The sequence below is a fragment of the Poromitra crassiceps genome (genome assembly GCF_964638095.1).
Source record: "Poromitra crassiceps genome assembly, chromosome: 5".
Lineage (NCBI taxonomy): Eukaryota > Metazoa > Chordata > Actinopteri > Beryciformes > Melamphaidae > Poromitra > Poromitra crassiceps.
In genome coordinates this window covers 39,791,709-39,812,724 of record NC_139642.1, presented here as the reverse complement: position 1 = coordinate 39,812,724, position 21,016 = coordinate 39,791,709, and the positions used below count along the sequence as shown (strand labels likewise).

The 21,016-nt window shown below is 46.0% G+C and overlaps 1 protein-coding gene across 4 annotated transcripts in view; it reads right to left on the bottom strand.

The window, feature by feature from the left end:
• The window catches only part of nbeab (neurobeachin b), a gene marked incomplete at both ends in the record, with an annotated part of 283,508 nt that overhangs the window by 16,778 nt on the left and 245,714 nt on the right, over positions 1-21,016 (bottom strand). For all 4 annotated transcript variants that reach the window (XM_083636986.1, XM_083636987.1, XM_083636988.1 and 1 more), the window contains 4 exons: positions 2,969-3,136; positions 6,554-6,706; positions 10,099-10,218; positions 11,332-11,472. In XM_083636986.1, coding sequence (XP_083493112.1) covers positions 2,969-3,136; positions 6,554-6,706; positions 10,099-10,218; positions 11,332-11,472 — 582 coding nt within the window. The remainder of the gene's footprint in view (positions 1-2,968; positions 3,137-6,553; positions 6,707-10,098; positions 10,219-11,331; positions 11,473-21,016) is intronic.

Here is a 21,016-nt window from a genome sequence, read left to right as displayed (position 1 = left end):
GGTTCATTCTACTCTTCAGGTTGCTTCTATTATGTACTTGTGGCTGTTATGTAGTATAAACATATACAAACAGATGAAGTAACACAGAAGCACCACAGGCATGCACACACTCTCAAGACACATACATACATACATACATACATACATACATACATACATACATACATACATACATACATACATACATACATACATACATACATACTCTATATACATATACATAAACTTTTTTGTTTTATTGTCACTGCTATCTAAATTCCTATTTTGACTTACTTTCCCAAACAAGTTCTTTGCCCATTCTTTCCATGCCAGGAAGTTTTTTTAGGTGAGTGAATCTGGATTGATTTTAATCCTTCAGTCTCTACAAAGAATTGGCCCAAGGCTGTTTTTTGACTGACAGTCTCGGAGTTGACATCTGCACTACTGTATGTCACGTGTGAGTAGTAGAGCAGGATGTTTCCAGCAGTAGGTGATCATCTCTAACATCAGCATCATCACAGGCAATGTAGACCCAATCTCCCACGTTATGTATTAGATATGAAGGGGGATGCTCGTTGTTAAGGTCAAGCATTTAAACACTTGTGTCGCGTCACCACAACGATATCAAGGTGACGATTTAAAGTATGCGCCGGCTGCTTCAAAGGCTCTGCCACTTCTAGAAACCCTTATTGGCTAGCTAGCACACTTTCTTATCTTTGTTTGTCCCTTCAATAAACAGTAATGGGCACGTGCACGTGGTTGCGCGTGTGTGTGTGTGTGTGTGTGTGTGTGTGTGTGTGTGTGTGTGTGTGTGTGTGTGTGTGTGGGTGCGCGTGTGTGTGTGTGTGTGTGTGTGTGTGTGTGTTGGGGGGGCTGGGCTTTCAACTGGAGGCAGCTGTGGAAGAGAAAAGCCCCTGCACTGATGCATAATTTGTCTGTTTACTTGTGAGTGACACAGCAGGGTCTGAATCAAGGGCTTGCTGTCATGTTTTTCCATATGAGAAGGCTGTCAGGATAAGCATCAAGGCGGCGGGCTGCTGTTCCGGCAGCGTGCCCAGTAGAGCTGTCTGTCACCGTGCCCCCAGCCAGAGGCCCGGCCCGGCCCGGCCCGGCAGCATGTCAGAGGGTGTCGTCATTTTCATCTGACACGAGCAGGGAAATTATCTCTCATGACCTCTAATTTCTTGACATTCCAAATGCCATAATTGCCGTGACTAATGCCAGATCTGCAGGTTCACCTGTCAGGCCAGGATGAATCAATACCCCGCAGCCAATCGTCACATCTCGCCAGGTCCTAGAGAGAGACGCTCATTGGGCCCTTTGCCCTCGCTCCGCCTCATTGGCTCAGCCAGGCAGTTCAGAGCCGGGCGGCAGGAGTGTGAAACAATAAAGGGAATAATGCTCCAATAAATTGTGCAGGGAATCATCTACCACGTTACCATAATATTATCATGAATTGCGCAGGAAATCATTTAATTTAAATCAAACGATACCACAGCAGAGTAAAGTACAGTAGAACCTTTCTAACCATAGCACCTTGGGAGCTTAGGCCTAATGGAACTGGTGGAAATGCCTGCATAATAGAGTACTGTACATTCATTTATGTTCTCTACTTGCATAATCCTTTCCAGGGTCACAGGGGGGTGGAATCTATCCCAGCATGCACTGCTCAGACGGCTGGGAAACACCCTGGAGAGGAGACCAGTCCATCAAAGGCACCGCACACTGAAAAGCTAAAATCACCTGTATACTAAAATGATATATGCAAAGAAATCCAATAAATATACACAATTAACATCAGTGTATACAACACCGTGCCTGTTCAGCAGACCACTCAGGTTGAATATCTAGGGTTTAGATACATAAAGTTCTCCTGTATGTTACAGGGGGAAAGAGGACTCCACCTGGAATGGAAAGCATGATTGAAGGTATGAAGGCTTGTCTTAATTAGTGTTCATCATATCAGCATCATATCAGTTGTAATTAGCTAAGCCACTTTCTCTCTCCAGCACCAAAACATTCACATGTCACAATAGTGACTACATCAATCGGGCACAATTAAGGAGTCTGAGCCGGCTTCCTAACGTGCGGCTAACAAACACCACTGTCAGCTCTGCTGGTGATGGTAGGCAGGGTGGCAGACAGCTTAAAAACCCTCAGCACTGATTGGTGGGGGAGGGGGTGGGGGGGGTGGGGGGGTGATCGCCATTGTCTAAAATCTTCCGTGAAATGATGAAAACCGAACCTTTCGCAATATTGTTTGATAATTAGATCGGCGGAATCTTGCTGCAGGTGATTTGCATAGTGGTCACTTGATAAATAAAGGCGCCCCTGGAAGTGACAGTATATAAATGAGTTGTTTTGCAGACAGCAGATGGTGGATATCACAGAGAGAGAGGAGCTCAACACTGCAGAGCACCACAATGCATGCCAGCTGCTGCAGTCCCCGCTCCCCTTTCCCCTCTACGCAATTAAGCTATTCACAAGTAGTATACGGCCAACGAGACCAGCTAATAGATATTCAATTAATTAGTTAAAAACCAGAGGATTCACTCCCACTGTCTATTGACTAAGTGACCTCTGATGATTGATCTAAGGACTCAAAGCCGGTCACGTTCATTGATTTGACAGAGGGAGGGACGTCGTTTATTCTCAGCACCACCGGGGGGAGGGGGGGTGCACAAAATCCTAATAGGAAGAAGATCTATCCCAGATTGCAGGATGTGAATAGCTATTCAAAGATTAGCATTTATCTGAGATGAAGCCGGCTAATAATCCAGGTCATCGCAAAACGAGGCTAATCTCAATGCAAAGTCGATGAGTCAGCAGCTCTGCGTGGTTTGCTCCCACGGGTTACATTTGCATGACACAATACGTGATTGACAGATGCGTGATATGAATGCTCCCGGAGCGCCGGCACTGCATGCCAGGACAGGACAGGATAGAGGCAGGAAGTCGTGCCTATATAAGGTGAACGAGTGCGCCTTACCTCTCTAAGCGAGGGGTCAGTGATGCTGTCCAGGTTGACGGAGGCCTCGTAAGTCAGGTAGTGGAAGACGTTGAGGGCGCGCACCGCCTCCGGCCCTCGCTGCTTGTAGCCGAAAATAAGGTCAATCCACTGATGCAGCTGACATGACACAAACTCGCTTTCCAGGGCCTGTCAGAGGAGCACGGGGCAAGTAGAGGTGAGAGGCACACAGCAGCGTACGTACAGCACACAAAGTGTGCTTCCACACAACAGTGAGCATAGTGAAACATAGCACTACTATACTGTACACAAAATCGGCCTACTACACCGACCCAAACATCCTAAAAATCATTATAGAGCACTTTAAGGAGAGCAAAAATACCTTGCATGTAAAAACAAGAAAGGGATGTACCCAACCTGTTTTAGCCAAAGAAGCATATTGCATGTAAAAGAGCCCCGCAGAGAGAGAAGCTACTGCAATCAGCTAACACAGAACACACCTCTGGGGATCCCATATCACATTTCTCCGTCTAATAAAAGATAACGACCAACTATCTTTGCATGGAGACAAAGAAATGGGTTCAATACTAATGGGGATCCAATTGACTGCAAATCATTTGCAGGAGTAACGTCGATAAATTACTTGTGTGTGGAAAAATGAGACTAGATTTCTTGCGGGAGTCTTAAGCAGGAGATTTGGGATATGATTTGAGGCTGATAATTATTCGAACAATACCTATGGAAGCCATATGCGGTGGTGAATTGGATGTACTGTTCCACACAGCACTGTACACAATATAATTCCCTAGCATACTGGTGTAAGGCTTTGCTAGAGGAATTTATACTCCTCCCCTCGCGTCAGGAATAACAGCCATTACCAACAAAGCCGGCTCGAGCACACAGAGGCTGAGTTTGCCACAGGGCATATCACTACAATTGAAAGTGGCACATGCAAAGATGGGAAGTGGGAGGGAGGCTAGGGAGGGGGGAGGGAGAGAGAGAGAACGAGAGAGAGAACGAGAGAGAGAGAATGAGAGATAGAGAGAGAGAGAGATAGGCAGGGAAAAGAGATTCACTGACAGAAATGAAATAATATCGGAAGCAGGAGTGTGGGCTAGCAACGGAACCGAACAAAAGGAAGACAAAAATGGAGGCATGGAGGGACTATGATTGTCTGCGTGTGTGAATACGGTGGTCTGCGAATGCGACATCATACACGTATCCTTCAAGAGTGAAAAATATCCACCGTAATCCTTTTCTCCAGTCACCCGCTCTCCTTGTTGTCGCGGCACAGACATGGCCGATAACAGAACTCCCAGCTTCAACGTTCTATCCTCCTGCCTCTCTCTCCCCACCCCCCCTCCTCCCCTCTGTCTGTGGGTGTGTACAGTCTGACGGAGCTGAGCGGGCAGCGTGTGGGCAGGAGCACGGGGAAAGGTCACCTCCATAAGATGGCCTCCCAACCCAGGACTGTCACTCTGGCTGAAAAGGTCAAGCGTGTTTTCCCACAACCCACCCCCGCCCACCCCCATCCCAACCTCTGGTCCCTCGTCCAAGCACACCACGCCCCCTAACCTCGGGGTACATAACGTGCAGGGAACTTTACGCCTTCCTAGCATTATCGGCTTAAAGATGATCCAGGCAAGATCTTCACGCAAAAATAATACACTTGTCTCATAGGCTTTAGTCAAAATGTGGGGCTGCACTAGAGAAGAGGGGCCAAAATGAAATGCTGCTGTTGTAAATGTATATTTCAGCAAGTGAACCCTCTGTCCAGAGAACGCTGCGTCACTGGACTCGCCCACGTTGGATATTATATAGCATCACAGAACAGGCAGGCTGTTAAAAATGAGCGTGCTGTGTGCAGTTTACTGACATCATCACATCGCATGATTTCTGGGTATTTAAGCTCAAATTTCCCAAACAGTAGTTAGCCTGCCTCTCACTGCCATTTGGAGTCACGAACAGGAACGTTGCCATGTGCAGCTAGGATACCTAGTACCAACTGCATTTTGAATGCCGTTCAAACTATGCACTACACTGCATGTGCAATGGCCACTCATAATTTATGTGAGTTTCTATGTGATTCCATGGTAAGGCGGGGACAGAGTATAGCCCAAGGCAAGGGACAGTTGGATCCCTACTGTATTTATGTCTGCGTGCTGCTCTCAAAGCCTGCTGGGAGAGTTCTGGCCCACATGTTGATAGGCTGTCCATATTAAAAACATGCACACAGAGACACACAGACGCACACACACAGACACGCATGCACGCACACACACACACACACACACACACACACATGCAGATGAAAAGAGCGCAGCACACTGCCACATGGTGATTGATGAGGCCCAGCATTAGGTAACATAACGCTGTCCTTTAGTGACATCATAGGGTCAGGAGTACAGTGTTAGTATCGAGCGGTGCACTTTATTAGAGGCTTCATGAATAAGACACAGACACACAGGCCCTCTTCAGCTCGGTGAGGGGGGTGGGGGGGGGGGTGGAGTTGGCGATGGAGGAGGAATGGGACTGCTGTGACAAAGAAGCATAAAACACCAATGTCAAGAATCGGGATGGGGCGATATTCTTATCTCACGATACGATTCGCTACAACCACAATGCAATGAGTCTCAAAGGTTTCTAACAATGCCATTGGGTCCTTCAAACAACAATTTCAAAATGTCATTACAAAGTGCAAATAATATAAATTGGATCAAGAGCTTGTGAAATTGTGATATGCAAGCCATCTCATTTGTGATTACTACTACTACTGTACTAATAAAATGTAGCTAATATCACCTTCTTCAGCCCCACAACAGATATTGTCAGATTTTGTATTGTGATATATTTAATTTTCATATATCGTCCCATCCCTAGTAAAGAATTAACCTATAACGAGAGTTGTTAAATTTTATATAGTATAACACGAGGGTCACCTCAGGCTTGCTCGGGCGTCCATACAGGCACAATTGGCCATGTCTGCAGGTGGGAAGCCGGATTAAGGGTATGTGTCATGGTCGCTGCACTAGTGCCTCCTCTGGTCGGTCGGGGCGCCTATTTGGGGAGGTAGGGAACTTGGGGGAAATTATCCTCCCACCCGCTACGTCCTGCCGGTAAAACTCCTCGCCGTCAGCTGAAAGGAAACGGCTGGTGACTGCACATGTATCGGAGGAAGCATGTGCTAGTCTACAACTCTCCCCAGATCAGTGGAGGGGTTGGAGCAACAACCAGGACAGCAGGGGGAATTGGCCAAGTACAATTGGGAGAAATGTGAAAAAATTCAGACAAAACATGTGTGTGTGCGTGTGTGTGTGTGTGTGTGTGTGTGTGTGTGTGTGTGTGTGTGTGTGTGTGTGTATATTATATATATATATATATATATATATATATATATATATATATATATATATATATATATATATATATATAAAATCATGCAACCCCATACATAAGCTATAGTGTACACACACAAAAAAGTGCAGAATAGCAACACATCATGGCGTGCCGTACACCGCAGTTTACAAGAACGAGGATGAGCTTCATTGAAGAAGATAAACATCCAAAGACAGCCATCCAACTAGGCTCAATGAAATGAATTCTTACCATCCTGTTTATCCTGACAAAGTCTTCGGGTTTCTTGGCCCACGCTGGCAAGTCCACATCATACACCATCGTCCGGTCCTCCCGCATTCCCAGATGGTAGCCATTGCTATTGACAAACATCTCTGGGAGGTAGTAGAACTCTGGAATCAGTTCCTGCGTTTCGCAGAATGAGAGATGTGCAAGCTATTATTGTGACTGACAACACCACAATGCCCAATACCACAGGTTTCACTATGCAATCAAGCAACAATTCAACCAAGTGCAAGAAATAACATATGTGAGTGTAGAACGCCACAGAGGAGACAGAGGAAAGAGGGCCTGTGTATCCCATTGAGATGGAGTGAGAATTGGAGGGGAAAGGTAACGCAAACAAACATAACAGCGGGCCAGGAGAAGGCGGTGAGAGGTGCTAGTCCAGTTATTCCAGGCGGAGGTGTTAGCTGTGTTAAACGAAACTGGAACTGAGGTGGCTTTTTCTTTCTCCCTGCTCTCTGCGCTCTGGTGATGGGGTCAGGACCTCGGGCGTGGAGGAGAAGTCAGCACGCTAAAGGAGCCCCCTACATAAAAGACCCCGGTGTGATTCTGTGCACTGAAAAAGAGCTCATATTTACCTGGGCTTTGAGAATAGAGCAGTCCCAAATGGAAGCTTGACTGGAAAAAAGTATAACAATATTCTTTCCCTGAAACATAATATTACTATACATACCATATTCTTCTTATTTTTGTATTAGGCCCTAATAATTTGTCATAAGACATCGATAGCTATATTAATACCGTGACATTATTCGATTCCGTGCAACGGCAAAGGCAGGCATGTGTGTTCCACCTACATGCTGATTCACACTCATGTTCAGTAACTCCTGACTCGCACTCGGGTAGTGGGGAGTCAACTCAGACTCTTTGACAGGCTTCATCTCAGACACTGCATTGGGGACTCGAGACTCGACTTGGCGATAGTGACTTACAACCGCTTACAACACAGGTGTCAAGACTAGCTATTGACCGAAATGTCAATTAGTTTCTGTCATTCTACATTCCCCTCTGTGATCCCGACTGATCATCACACGGCTCAGAGAGGATGACTGAGCAATGCCTCTGCACACTGAGGCATGTGCACACTGAGGCATGTGCACACTGAGGCATGTGCACACGAGGAATGTAACCCCTCCACTCTCTGTGCTCATTAGGACATATTTTTAAGACTTAGCTAAATGTTGTTGGTCCGTGTGAAAGCAGAAGAAGTCCCACGATACTTGAAGTCCTTGTATCAGGCTTGTTTTATGAATGCGGGGTTTGTCACATTCAGTGATACTGTGGGGTTTTATAATGCCTATGGGGTGCGTAACATACAGAGCTTTGAGGTGGCCGTAAATCAGTGGATATTGAGAGAGCGAGTTATAGCATGACATGGTACAGCCCCGTAAAAACTCCTGCTCTGCTGTTGGTCACATTTCACCCTCTGCACACGACAGGGGGAGAGGGAGCGCAGTGGCTATTTCTCCCTGCTTCTCTCTCTCTCTGTGTGTCACACACACACACACACACACACACACACACACACACACACACTTTTTTTCATTTGTAAACTTCCTGCCGTAACTCACCGCCAAGCCGTTAAAACTGCCAGCTCCGTTTTCAAGCCCGCCTCCCATGGCAGCCATTAATTCTGCAACAGCATCGTAATGGGCTAACAAGTCAATCACACAAGCCTCCATTGCTTTACACTGTGTCACCTTAATGACACGTTCGTCAAAATCTGTCACCGGCGGAGTGCTGCTGGATTCCTTCAGACAGCATGGTGGCAGTTTGTGTGTGTGCGCGCGTGCGTGCGTGTGTGTGTGTGTGTGTGTGTGTGTGGTGTGTGTGTGTGTGTGTGCCCACTACTTCAAGAAAAGTCCACCTCCTCTCTTCCCCCATGGGCGGTTGTGCCAGCTTAACACACCCCGAAATAAATGTGCGGTATGGATGCACAGTAATGATGGTGTGGTTGAGGAGGTGAGGCCTGGGTGGGTGCAGGGTGCGTTCCATTTGACTTGCTCTTTTAGGAGGTCGTCCCCGTCAGGGGTTCTGCCTTGTCGTCATTACTGCTGCAGGAGGCCGGGGTTAATGAAGGAGGGACCCTGGTAAAAACAAGCTGCCTTTTAATCAGACGCCCGATGGCCCCGCTCGCCACACCGGGCCCAAGCTGACCTTAACCCTGGACTTGCTGCTCAAGTCTCAATTGCTACACGGTGGCTGGGCATAATGTTGGTGTGTGTGTGTGTGTGTGTGTGTGTGTGTGTGCGTGTGTGTGTGTGTGTGTGTGTGTGTGTGTGTGTGTCTCTGGTGTCTGTCTGTCTGTCTATATGTTTGTCTGCCTTTTTTTCGGGATGCATGACAGCCGGTGTGGCTGTTTTTGCTTTTGTTTTGTTTTTTTTTGGGGGGGGGGTATGTGGTATAGAAACAACAAGAAAAAATTGGTATTATAATATCTGCATCAGTCATATTGCATTGCTTCATGGGTAAACCAAACAAGCTCTTGTGTAATAGTGCCCTGCTTCTAATACATTATGAAATAGTGTTAGTGCTGCAGTCTCCTTTTCGGTAATAGATCAGTAGCCATCCTATGTGTGTAAAAACAAACGCACACAGACATACACCTAGTTTAAAGTAGGCTGTATTTGTTAACAGGGTGGCGTTTGACTATTCGGCTGTTCGTAACTCGCAGCTCTCTGCCTGTGCCTCACATAGATTGCTGGCTGCTCTCCCCCGAGGTCCTGGCAAGTAAAAGCCCTGTCCGTACATAAAAGACTACATTTTAAATAGCTTTTGTCATTAATGCTTTATTAATTGCCGAGGGCAACGCTACCCGATGCAGGGTGTGCTAGAAATATATGACACTTTGAGGTCAGTGCATATTCCTGCTGCGTGCTATGCAGTGGGCAAAATGGAGGCAAATCAGCAGGGTTCAGCGTTTTCGGTGACTGCTCTGTGGGTTTGCAGAGGGAGGGCTTTGTGTTTCTCCCAGAGACAGCCTTTGTTCAAATCCACTACAGTAGCACGCGCACGCACAGATACAAGATCTCTCTCTATTTTTAAAATGGTTTGTTTTCCATATGAGCTAAATCAAATGTGCATTTCTAAGTGCTCGGGGTATGCCTGTGTGTGCTATGGCTCTTTGTGATTCACTGTTTGGATGAGGCATATATAATTCATGGTATATATTTTTGCAATGGTGTAGAGAGGTACAGTAGCTGAAGAAGGGAACATGGTGAGAGGCTGGGTAGAGAGTCAGCCCCAAACCCAATTATACACCAATAGATATATCTTGCAATATACTGTATGATGATATTCAGTATTGTTACAATTACAATGGGATACTTAACACCCATTCTAATTGATACTTACCACATTACAGACACGGAAAGGAATAGATAACAGACAATTATCACAGAATATATATTCTATTACTTCTAGTTCTTTAGGGGCATACATGTTATTTCCGTTACAGTGTACCTATATAAAAGCACATCATGCATTGAAGCTGCCCTTGTTGTTTTTCTCACCTTTACATCAGATGTATCCCTCTGACAGTTCCTCCAGGAGCGGACAATGGCGGAAAAGGTGCGGTCAGGATGGTCAAATTTGTTGTTATTGTCACTGAGGAAGAAGGTGGTGAAGGGCTCCTGGGAGAAAGCATAGTAGACATCACAGAGTTCAAAGATCTCCACCCAAACAAGAAGTCCCCCGTTTGCTTTTCTGACCCTCTCCATGTGACGATGATATTCATCAAGCATCAACATCTGAGTACGGCTTTAATAATTTAATTCGCAGGATTACCATGCAACTTATTCTAAATACATGGCGGCATCGGACTGAAACAGAATAATCCCAATTTGCAGCACTATTTCATTGTTATTCTTTTCTGTGCCAGACGAAGGGATCTCTGTGGGGATCCCTCAATCATTTACTGTATCCACGCCTGAGGGAGAATTCATTAGAGCTTTTTCCTGAATACAGTCAGTAATGGTAATTGGCTCAGATTTGGTGTTCTCAGCCTGCGATGGCGAGCAGCACTGTGTGGGCTGGAGCGGATGGATCACTCACCAGAGGAAGAAAGGGATTGTGGGGAACAAACCCGTGGCGGCCGGGTCTAACTACTGTCAGGGGAACTCCTTCAATTCATCAGCCCCCCTCTACTAATGAGGGGGACGGAGAACTACAGTACAAACTCCCCATTGAGCTCTTTCAAATTAATACGCTGACTTCCAAATCCAATGTGCACCAACTCCACGAAGCCGTGGAGGTTAGAGGGGCACTGCCTGGCGGGGAGCAGACTGGGTGAGAGTGCATGGACCTCCTCCTCCAGAGTAAATGAGGACAGTGCTCAGTAACCTTGATGGACATGTCTCCCAGCGCTCTCTGGGTTGCCTGCAACACATAAACCTGTCACAGCAGCCTCTGTAAATCATTACCCAGCCACTCTTTATTTAGTTCACATATGCCAGTTTACTGGCCTGTGAAATGCGTTTTTCTCAGCGCTATTGGTCTAGCTCAGGACCAATCAAAGTGAGATGTTTGAGCTGTTTCCTGTGCAGAGGCCGACAGACCTCAAAGGAACGGCATCATCAAGTTTGACAAGTGACAATCAACCTAATGCAGACTCAAAAACAAAAATGAAAGGCTTTCTTCGGCAGCGGGTTTGGCTCGAGCCTTATTCGTATGCTTGCCTAATTCCTTGATGTTGAGCACAAGGCGATAATGCGTGCGAGTGTGGACGAGGTAACGATGTTACTCACTATCCTGATGAGCCACAGCATGGTGGAGGCAGCAGTGGAGTAGTGGGAGTTGTAGTGATAAGGTGGTGTCTGGTCATCTTCCCATGTCTCGTAGCGTTCGGCGTAGAACACGGCACGCTTAGGATTCAGAGCGCCAACAGGCTGGAAGGGGAAAAAATGTTTGTTGTTGTTGACTGGTGTACTAAACCATAGGGTTTAGCTGACAGAATGTATGACTTAAAGAAATCACTCAAAGCAGCCCAAAAGCATTTTTGCTTCTATCTCCCTCTCCATTTCTGCTTTGTGAAGGGTAACCACCTCAAACTGCACTCAGAGGGGTTAACATTTTGATTGACATCTCTTAGTAAGCTTGAGGCAATGCACAAAATTCTGTGAGATGTTCTTTCCTCTAAGCTATAATGCTCGCTATTTAAAAAAAAAAAAAAGGGCACAGAGACCTCAGTAAGTTGAAGCAGGCCTGGTGATGAAATCGGTTTGACAACAATCAGAATTCATCACTACTTGTTTTTGAATATAATTTCCTCAAATACTGTGTGACATCCATTGCTGCTGTTGACCACTTGTCCCATAATGCAATGCTCTGATTATGAAATATGAAATCGGCTTTGTTGGAGTCCATTCAAAACACACCTGCTACAATATTTACGTTGTTGAGATACATATTGAAAGCATAGTGTAAGTTGTTTGCTTTTCATTTTTTTCTTATTTTTTTGCAATTGCTAGCGCAAGCCAATAAGAAACTTTCTGAAATATTTCATGAAGCTGCTTCAAACACGTTCCTAAATGTTTCACATTATAGTTAAAACAAGATCAAAGGACTACTACACCAACTTGTTTTGGGAGCTTGGCCCATTATGTGACGACAGGATTGGTACCAAAATGATCTCTGTTTCTCTGGTAGTTTGTTCTGTTGCTGTACATGCTAACGCTTCCAAAAAGTCAGTATAGCCCTTTAACGCTAAGATAAGGGAATACAGTACAAGGCTCTATTGCAATTATATTTGACATTATAGTATGCAATGAAGCAGCAATGGGAATTTACTTAAATTCTCAGATGAAAATCTTTGGCTGGAGCATGTTAAGGAGTATGTGTGCCTGTGTGTTGAGTGCAATTCATATAAATGCTTCTGAACTTGCAGAGTCTTAGCAGGCCTCCATTAGGCTACGTGTGGGGAGGCCAGCAGAGAGACCGGGGGAGAGCGCAGGGCAGACGGGGAGCTTTACTCTGGGATTTGTCTGTCAGACCCCATTATTCTCCCCCACCCTAAAAAGTTCCTGTTGCCCTGTCTCCCATCTGAAATTTATAGGGGTGGAGGTGGAGGAGGTGAGCGAGATGCAGTGCTGAGGAAGGAGGAAGCAGATATGAGCGTCTCCTGCTAAATGTTGAGCGTAATCCATGTGGATTAACCCTGGCTGACCTGATTTACACCCAGCACACCCACCTACCCCAAACCCTGTGCTCAGCAATCCTGCCCCCATCTGTGTTCAGAGCCCTTCTAAGCTACTGGGCATCCTGGATGGGGAGTTACCAGAACAAATCTCACTGGCTGTCTGGAATGGTCTCTCCTTCGCAAATAAAGTGAAAGCTCACCAAAATACACACACAGAGGCAAGGGGCGAACCTGTCCCACGTCATTTTTTTATTTACATGAATAGCCTCCACAGTGGTAGAGGGGAAACAGTTCCCGAATTGGGATCCCAATATCACACTGTAAGAATGGCAAATACCGGTAGCTTAGCATCAATATCGCAGTTGTCTGAAATGCCAAATGAGTAAAGAAAAGATTGTGTCAAAGGAGTGACAATATCACACAAGTCAAAACAACTCATATTCGGAAATACTAATGCTGAATATGTTCTGCTTTTGATGAACTGCTATGTAATTATTGTGAGAATAAAAAAGCCAAACAGCAATCCATATTTATTTGACATCCACCCAATTATTCCAGGGTCAGCTGAAACTTGGATAGCACGGCTCATTATTTAACCACAATCTCAGTAATCAGTTCAATATTGTTCTGACACCATCATTGGGCTCTTGCCCTTTGGCGGCTGTTTCATTTTCATGTGTTCTTAAGGCAACAGAATTATACTCCCATTAAACATACGTTTAGCGGTGAATAAATTGCTTTCTCTGCCTTTTCAATCACCCTGTCCAATATAAGCGCCTCGGAGGCATATTGGCAGTCAATATTAATATACTCAGTAACACTGAGTTGGTGACAGAGGGGGAAGGGAGGCTGCTAATGTAATCAATGGCAGCCTTGGTATCCGAATGCTGCAGTACTGGCTGGAACGGCGGCCATGTTCTACATTTTGTGCATCATGGGAAATCAAAACAAAGCCCTCGATTCAAAATGGTCCGTGAGGCTGATGCCTAGAAATAAAGCCACTTTGGTGTAACATTATTACAATTGAACTGTTATTCCTTTGGATAGATACAGTGTGTGCAACCTCAGTACAACAGACAGACTTGTCTTGGTCATTTTGAATATTATGGTCATTTCCATGTGTGGCACAACACACATGCAGGAGTCAAAACTAGCTTCTTCTTCTTCTTCTTCTTCTTCTTTTTTTGTCCATACAATTTACTAGCGGTCCACATTGGTGTTAGCACAATTGAAAAGACTGAAAGAGAAGTTTATTGAGATCTGCGTAGATATATGGGGTGATAATAGCCTTCCATGTGACGTCTTGGCCCAGCTGGATTGGGGTGCAAGCCACGAGACGTCTCACACTCTGTAAAACCTGCTAGCTGCTAGTGGAACTAGTTCAGGTCTGAGCTGCATGAAATGTCCAGGTAAAACATGTGAGAGTAGGTGAGGAATAAGGAAAATAAAGCAGCAGTTGATATATAAATGGGAGTTTGAGAGGACTAAGAAAACGCTCCAGGTAACAAGAATCAGAACCACTTCTCACAAAATAGCTGATTAGCTGACATTTTTGAGTTACAGCATTATTACCTAGTTTAATATACCATGACATGTATATATATATATATATATATATATATATATATATATATATATATATATATATATATATATACGGTATATATATACGGTATATATATACAGTATACATATATACATATATATATCTTGAATTTTGATTGTGCCATATGGTTCAGAATTTATAGGCCAAAACCATTGAAGTTGCTATAGCGCCACCATCTGGTTGACACATGGGGGTCTGAGTAGTGGGGGGGTGGCATAGAAACGCACCTGCCAAATGTGGCTGCTCTGGGACTTTACATTGGGACATTTGGGACATTACAGTGTGACGGACGAACGCACGGACGGACAAACGGGCCGAGACTGATAATAGAATAGTATAGATAGATATATAGATAGAATAGTCTCCCTCCATGGTCTCTGACCGGTGGGAGACAATAAAGTAAATTATTTGACACTAAAGCAAAATATAAAACCAACCAATAACAGATGCCCTGTGAAAATGTAGTGACCGGACCATGGGCAGCCTGTGAAGGGTGTGGGTTTGAGAGAGACACGACTTCCACTGCATGTTGGTCTGGTGGACGGCTGGACGCACACCCACCTGCACGGACGTGAAGGCCTGGTGTAATGTCGTTCCCAGACTGTTGTTCTGCAGAGAATTCAAGCGTAAACAAAACTGGAAGGCTACTTGCAGGTTCGTCCAAAAGACTGTAATTCTCCACAAAGCTTCACTGACAGGAATATGGAATATACCTCAGTCAGGTTGTCGAGTTCAATTTCCTAGTCAAATAGCACTTTAATACCAGAAAAATGGGTGTCTATTCCTTCAGTTATACTCACTATCAAAACCACAGCTCAGTCTAAAATATATTTGGGGGACTTGTGTGACTGATTAGCTATTTAGGGACCGAACAACAACAATTTAAGCACTTACTAAGGGCCGTCAAAGTGCTTTATATCCCTTCATACTCACCATCCATAGATGATGGATTGGCTAAGTCCAAATGAAAACAGTCCAAAACAGAGAGTAATCACACTTCCCTATTCACTGCATTGCATCTCATGCTAATCACAGATACAAGACAATAAAAACAAACGGTTCAGACAGTTCCACACTTACTCCCATCTGAGTTCATTTCCACAGATAACACCTGACCCAGTGGAAAACACCCACACAACTAAACAAACTATGATCAAACCTGGATTTGCCATCGGGTCCAATTAGGATCATTTTCTGGTGTGGGACTCCAAAGATGCGGGAGACGACAGTGACTGTGGGTGAGTGAGTGTGCAGAGAATGCCTCCATTTGTTTGGGTTATATCTAAGCTAGCTCCCAAGGAGACGCATATTGCATTTTATATTTCAAAGGAAATTACATTACAGTATGCTGCTATGGTGCTCTGTCAGGAGAAGTCAGCGTGGTTTTTGCTTGCCTCGTCAGAGACAGGGCCGCATGCAGCTCCTGGCAGTCTAATGCAATCAAGTTCCTCTAAGTCAAAACAAAGCAGATGTGCTCCCAAACAGCCCGACTGGACTGGGAGTGGGGGTGAAGACGCCTCCATTACGGAGAGAAAGCGCGCACGGGTCTTTATAGTATTCAGGCCCTGTCTGCGTTACCCAGGGTGCACCTCTCACGGGTCTTTATAGCATTCAGGCGCTGTCTGCGTTACCCAGGGTGCACCTCTCACGGGTCTTTATAGTATTCAGGTGCTGTCTGCGTTACCCAGGGTGCACCTCTCACGGGTCTTTATAGTATTCAGGTGCTGTCTGCGTTACCCAGAGTGCACCTCTCACGGGTCTTTATAGTATTCAGGTGCTGTCTGCGTTACCCAGAGTGCACCTCTCACGGGTCTTTATAGTATTCAGGTGCTGTCTGCGTTACCCAGAGTGCACCTCTCATGGGTCTTTATAGTATTCAGGTGCTGTCTGCGTTACCCAGAGTGCACCTCTCACGGGTCTTTATAGTATTCAGGTGCTGTCTGCGTTACCCAGGGTGCACCTCTCACGGGTCTTTATAGTATTCAGGTGCTGTCTGCGTTACCCAGAGTGCACCTCTCACGGGTCTTTATAGTATTCAGGCGCTGTCTGCGTTACCCAGAGTGCACCTCTCACGGGTCTTTATAGTATTCAGGCGCTGTCTGCGTTACCCAGAGTGCACCTCTCACAGCTCTTTATAGTATTCAGGCGCTGTCTGCGTTACCTACCCAGAGTGCACCTCTCACAGGTCTTTATAGTATTCAGGTGCTGTCTGCGTTACCCAGAGTGCACCTCTCACAGGTCTTTATAGTATTCAGGCGCTGTCTGCGTTACCCAGGGTGCACCTCTCACAGGTCTTTATAGTATTCAGGCGCTGTCTGCGTTACCCAGGGTGCACCTCTCACGGGTCTTTATAGTATTCAGGCGCTGTCTGCGTTACCTACCCAGAGTGCACCTCTCACAGGTATTTATAGTATTCAGGTGCTGTCTGCGTTACCCAGGGTGCACCTCTCACGGGTCTTTATAGTATTCAGGTGCTGTCTGCGTTACCCAGAGTGCACCTCTCACAGGTCTTTATAGTATTCAGGTGCTGTCTGCGTTACCCAGGGTGCACCTCTCACGGGTCTTTATAGTATTCAGGTGCTGTCTGCGTTACCCAGAGTGCACCTCTCACAGGTCTTTATAGTATTCAGGTGCTGTCTGCCTTACCCAGAGTGCACCTCTCACGGGTCTTTATAGTATTCAGGTGCTGTCTGCGTTACCCAGAGTGCACCTCTCACGGGTCTTTATAGTATTCAGGTGCTGTCTGCGTTACCCAGAGTGCACCTCTCACGGGTCTTTATAGTATTCAGGTGCTGTCTGCGTTACCCAGAGTGCACCTCTCACAGGTCTTTATAGTATTCAGGCCCTGTCTGCGTTACCCAGAGTGCACCTCTCACAGGTCTTTATAGTATTCAGGCCCTGTCTGCGTTACCCAGAGTGCACCTCTCACAGGTCTTTATAGTATTCCGGCCCTGTCTGCGTTACCCAGAGTGCACCTCTCACAGGTCTTTATAGTATTCAGGTGCTGTCTGCGTTACCCAGAGTGCACCTCTCACAGGTCTTTATAGTATTCAGGTGCTGTCTGCGTTACCCAGAGTGCACCTCTCACAGGTCTTTATAGTATTCAGGTGCTGTCTGCGTTACCCAGAGTGCACCTCTCACGGGTCTTTATAGTATTCAGGTGCTGTCTGCGTTACCCAGAGTGCACCTCTCACGGGTCTTTATAGTATTCAGGTGCTGTCTGCGTTACCCAGAGTGCACCTCTCACGGGTCTTTATAGTATTCAGGTGCTGTCTGCGTTACCCAGAGTGCACCTCTCACGGGTCTTTATAGTATTCAGGTGCTGTCAGCGTTACCCAGAGTGCACCTCTCACAGGTCTTTATAGTATTCAGGTGCTGTCTGCGTTACCCAGAGTGCACCTCTCACAGGTCTTTATAGTATTCAGGTGCTGTCTGCGTTACCCAGAGTGCACCTCTTACAGGTCTTTATAGTATTCAGGTGCTGTCTGCGTTACCCAGAGTGCACCTCTCACAGGTCTTTATAGTATTCAGGTGCTGTCTGCGTTACCCAGAGTGCACCTCTTACAGGTCTTTATAGTATTCAGGTGCTGTCTGCGTTACCCAGAGTGCACCTCTCACAGGTCTTTATAGTATTCAGGTGCTGTCTGCGTTACCCAGAGTGCACCTCTCACAGGTCTTTATAGTATTCAGGTGCTGTCTGCGTTACCCAGAGTGCACCTCTCACAGGTCTTTATAGTATTCAGGTGCTGTCTGCGTTACCCAGAGTGCACCTCTCACAGGTCTTTATAGTATTCAGGTGCTGTCTGCGTTACCCAGAGTGCACCTCTCACAGGTCTTTATTGTATTTAGGCCCTGTCTGCGTTACCTACCCAGAGTGCACCTCTCACAGGTCTTTATAGTATTCAGGTGCTGTCTGCGTTACCCAGAGTGCACCTCTTAGCGATGCTCAGCCTTCACAGCAGAACCTTTGAGGAGGCGGCTTTTATATTAAAATAGGGCCGTTTCTCCATCTCAGCACAGCTTATCCAAAACACACTGAAAAGTGATATTCTGAAATTGCCATTCTGAAATTTCTCTGAAGGTTATCAAGGTTATCAATGTTATCAATGGAAATTTATTATTTTTAAGTAAAGAGAAAATGACGTGGCTTGGATAATACAGTACACCTGCTACTACCACGTCCTGCTTTTGCATTTTGATGTTTTTGAAGGGGATATATCTAATAAACCTCAGTCAAAAGCCAAATGAGCGCCATGCCACATCTTCTTTGTTTGGCTTCTTATGCAATTATATAAATTGCCATCACACACGTTTAATAGCTACCAGGAAGATTAGCTTCCCCTTTCTATCAGCAACCTGTCAGTCAGTCAAGAAATAATCATTAGAATCTAATGAAACACTTCACCACATGAACGTATCTGACATCAAAATATGCGTTAGTCTGGCCCTGAGGCAAGGCACGCACCGTTCAGTTGCATTTCTCACAGCTGACTGAATGCCCAACCAGCAGGTAATTGCCGATGTGTGTCGGTTCGGGAGGAAATTATTTGGCATATCAGCACGGCACTCCTGCACTTTCAAACAATGCTGCCCATCAAGTGGCAGTCACCTGAAATTGACAAGTAGGCTTCTGGTATGGCTCTTACATGTGGAGGAACAGGCATGAGCATGGGAAGGGAGAAAGAAATCCTCCCAAATCGTTGCTAGTGCCACCGTGGCATTACTTGAATGTGATCCAGGTGTATTCATGATGATCTGTAATAGTTCACTTTACAATCTTTAGAATTTAACCTGTGTATTAACCATAGACATAAATAATATTAACCTATGGCAACTGACTGACAGGTTGCTGAGGGATATTTGAATGCCGTGATTCTCAACATGGGGTCCGGGGACCACCAGGGGTCCTTGATGGGCTTCCAGGGGGTCCCCAGCAAATTGATGAAGATTACAAGACACATTTGAGAAGGTAGAATAATTACTATTTTGATCATATGTAGCCCCGCCCACTTGACCCGGTTGTGTTACGACTTCCTGTTCAAAACGCCGGCTGTTTTACCTGCTCAAACCTAGTCTGACTCACTGGAAGCCGTTCAAGTGAGAACAGGCTGCAATTTCACTTTTTTCTGATTTTTTCCACATTTTCTCCCCAATTGTACTTGGCCAATTTCCCTCTGCTGCCCTGGTCGCTGCTCCACCCTTTGCCGATCTGGGGAGAGCCGTAGACTAGCACCATGCTTCACCGGCAGGATGTAGCACATGGGAGGATCACACTATTCCCACTAGATTCCCACCGTTCCCTTCCGCCCCGACCAGGCCCCCTGACCAACCAGAGGAGGCGCTAGTGCTGCAATTTCATATTGAGTGGCAGATGATTCTAGGCCGATAACAGTATCAACACAATAGGTACTGTAATGCCACAGCAAGTGGAAACACAATTGGAAGTAATTGGCTGACCCCTGCGGTCAACATAATCACATCTAAAATATTTCAAATATTGGGTTTGAGAACAAAAATCTCATTGAATAGAGGTCTGCGGCCCTAATAATGTGTACTAAATTCCTTGATAATTCCTTGATTCTTGATATGAAAAAAGGTTGAGAATCACTGCTTGAATTCTCCCCACTTTATGTAGGTTAAGTTGTAGCTCACTGAGCTCTAGGGAGATTAAAGGAGGTGATACTTGCCAGCAGGAAACAACTTACACAAAAAATACACAAAGTAAACTCAAATATAGGGTAGTAAATAAGTTAAATATAGCCACCACATCATGGCATACATGTATATTGTACACATACATACATACAAACATACACACAATGTCACAGCCACACCCACGAGACATACATGGCTTAAACAGACACACACCCGCAATTTGCACATTCTCCCATGCACGCGCACACACACACACACACACACACACACACACACACACACACACGCACACACACACACACACACACACACACACACACACACACACACACCTAATACAGAATAAACAAGTCTCTGGAGATTGTACAGCTCGCTCTGATCCATAATTGAACAAAAGGGCAGACCAAGCGGAGAGGAGAGGAGAGGAGAGGAGGAGAGGAGAGGAGAGGAGAGGAGAGGAGAGGAGGAGAGGAGAGGAGAGGAGAGGAGAGGAGAGGAGAGGAGAGGAGAGGAGAGGAGAGGAGGTGTGGGGGCCGCTGGCCCTGCCTGCTCCTCTAGCTGTGAACTTTTGGAGGCGAGAGCGCCCCGGGGTTCCAAGGACAACTGTCAGGAGACACGGGCCTGTGAACTCATGCTAATGAAGGCAGCTCAGCCCTGTAAACAGCATGGGAGGATGTCACTGGAATACATTACAATATATAACTGTCTCCCCAGGGCAGGAGGGCTGCACATGGCTCAGCCCCGCTCACCCAACACCCCAACACCCTCCACCCCGCAGCCCACCTGGATCTCCACAGGCTCAAGCAGGCGAGGCCTGAGATGACGACAAGACACACACCAGAGAGAGAGAGATCACCCCTCAGCCCACCTGGATCTCCACAGGCTCAAGCAGACAAGAACTGAGATAACAGCAAGATGCACACCCCTCAGCCCACCTGGTTCTCCACGGGCTCAAGCAGACGACTGAGATGATGGCAAGACACACCAGAGAGAGAGAGAGAGAGAGAGAGAGGTGTGTCCAAAACGCCCTCGG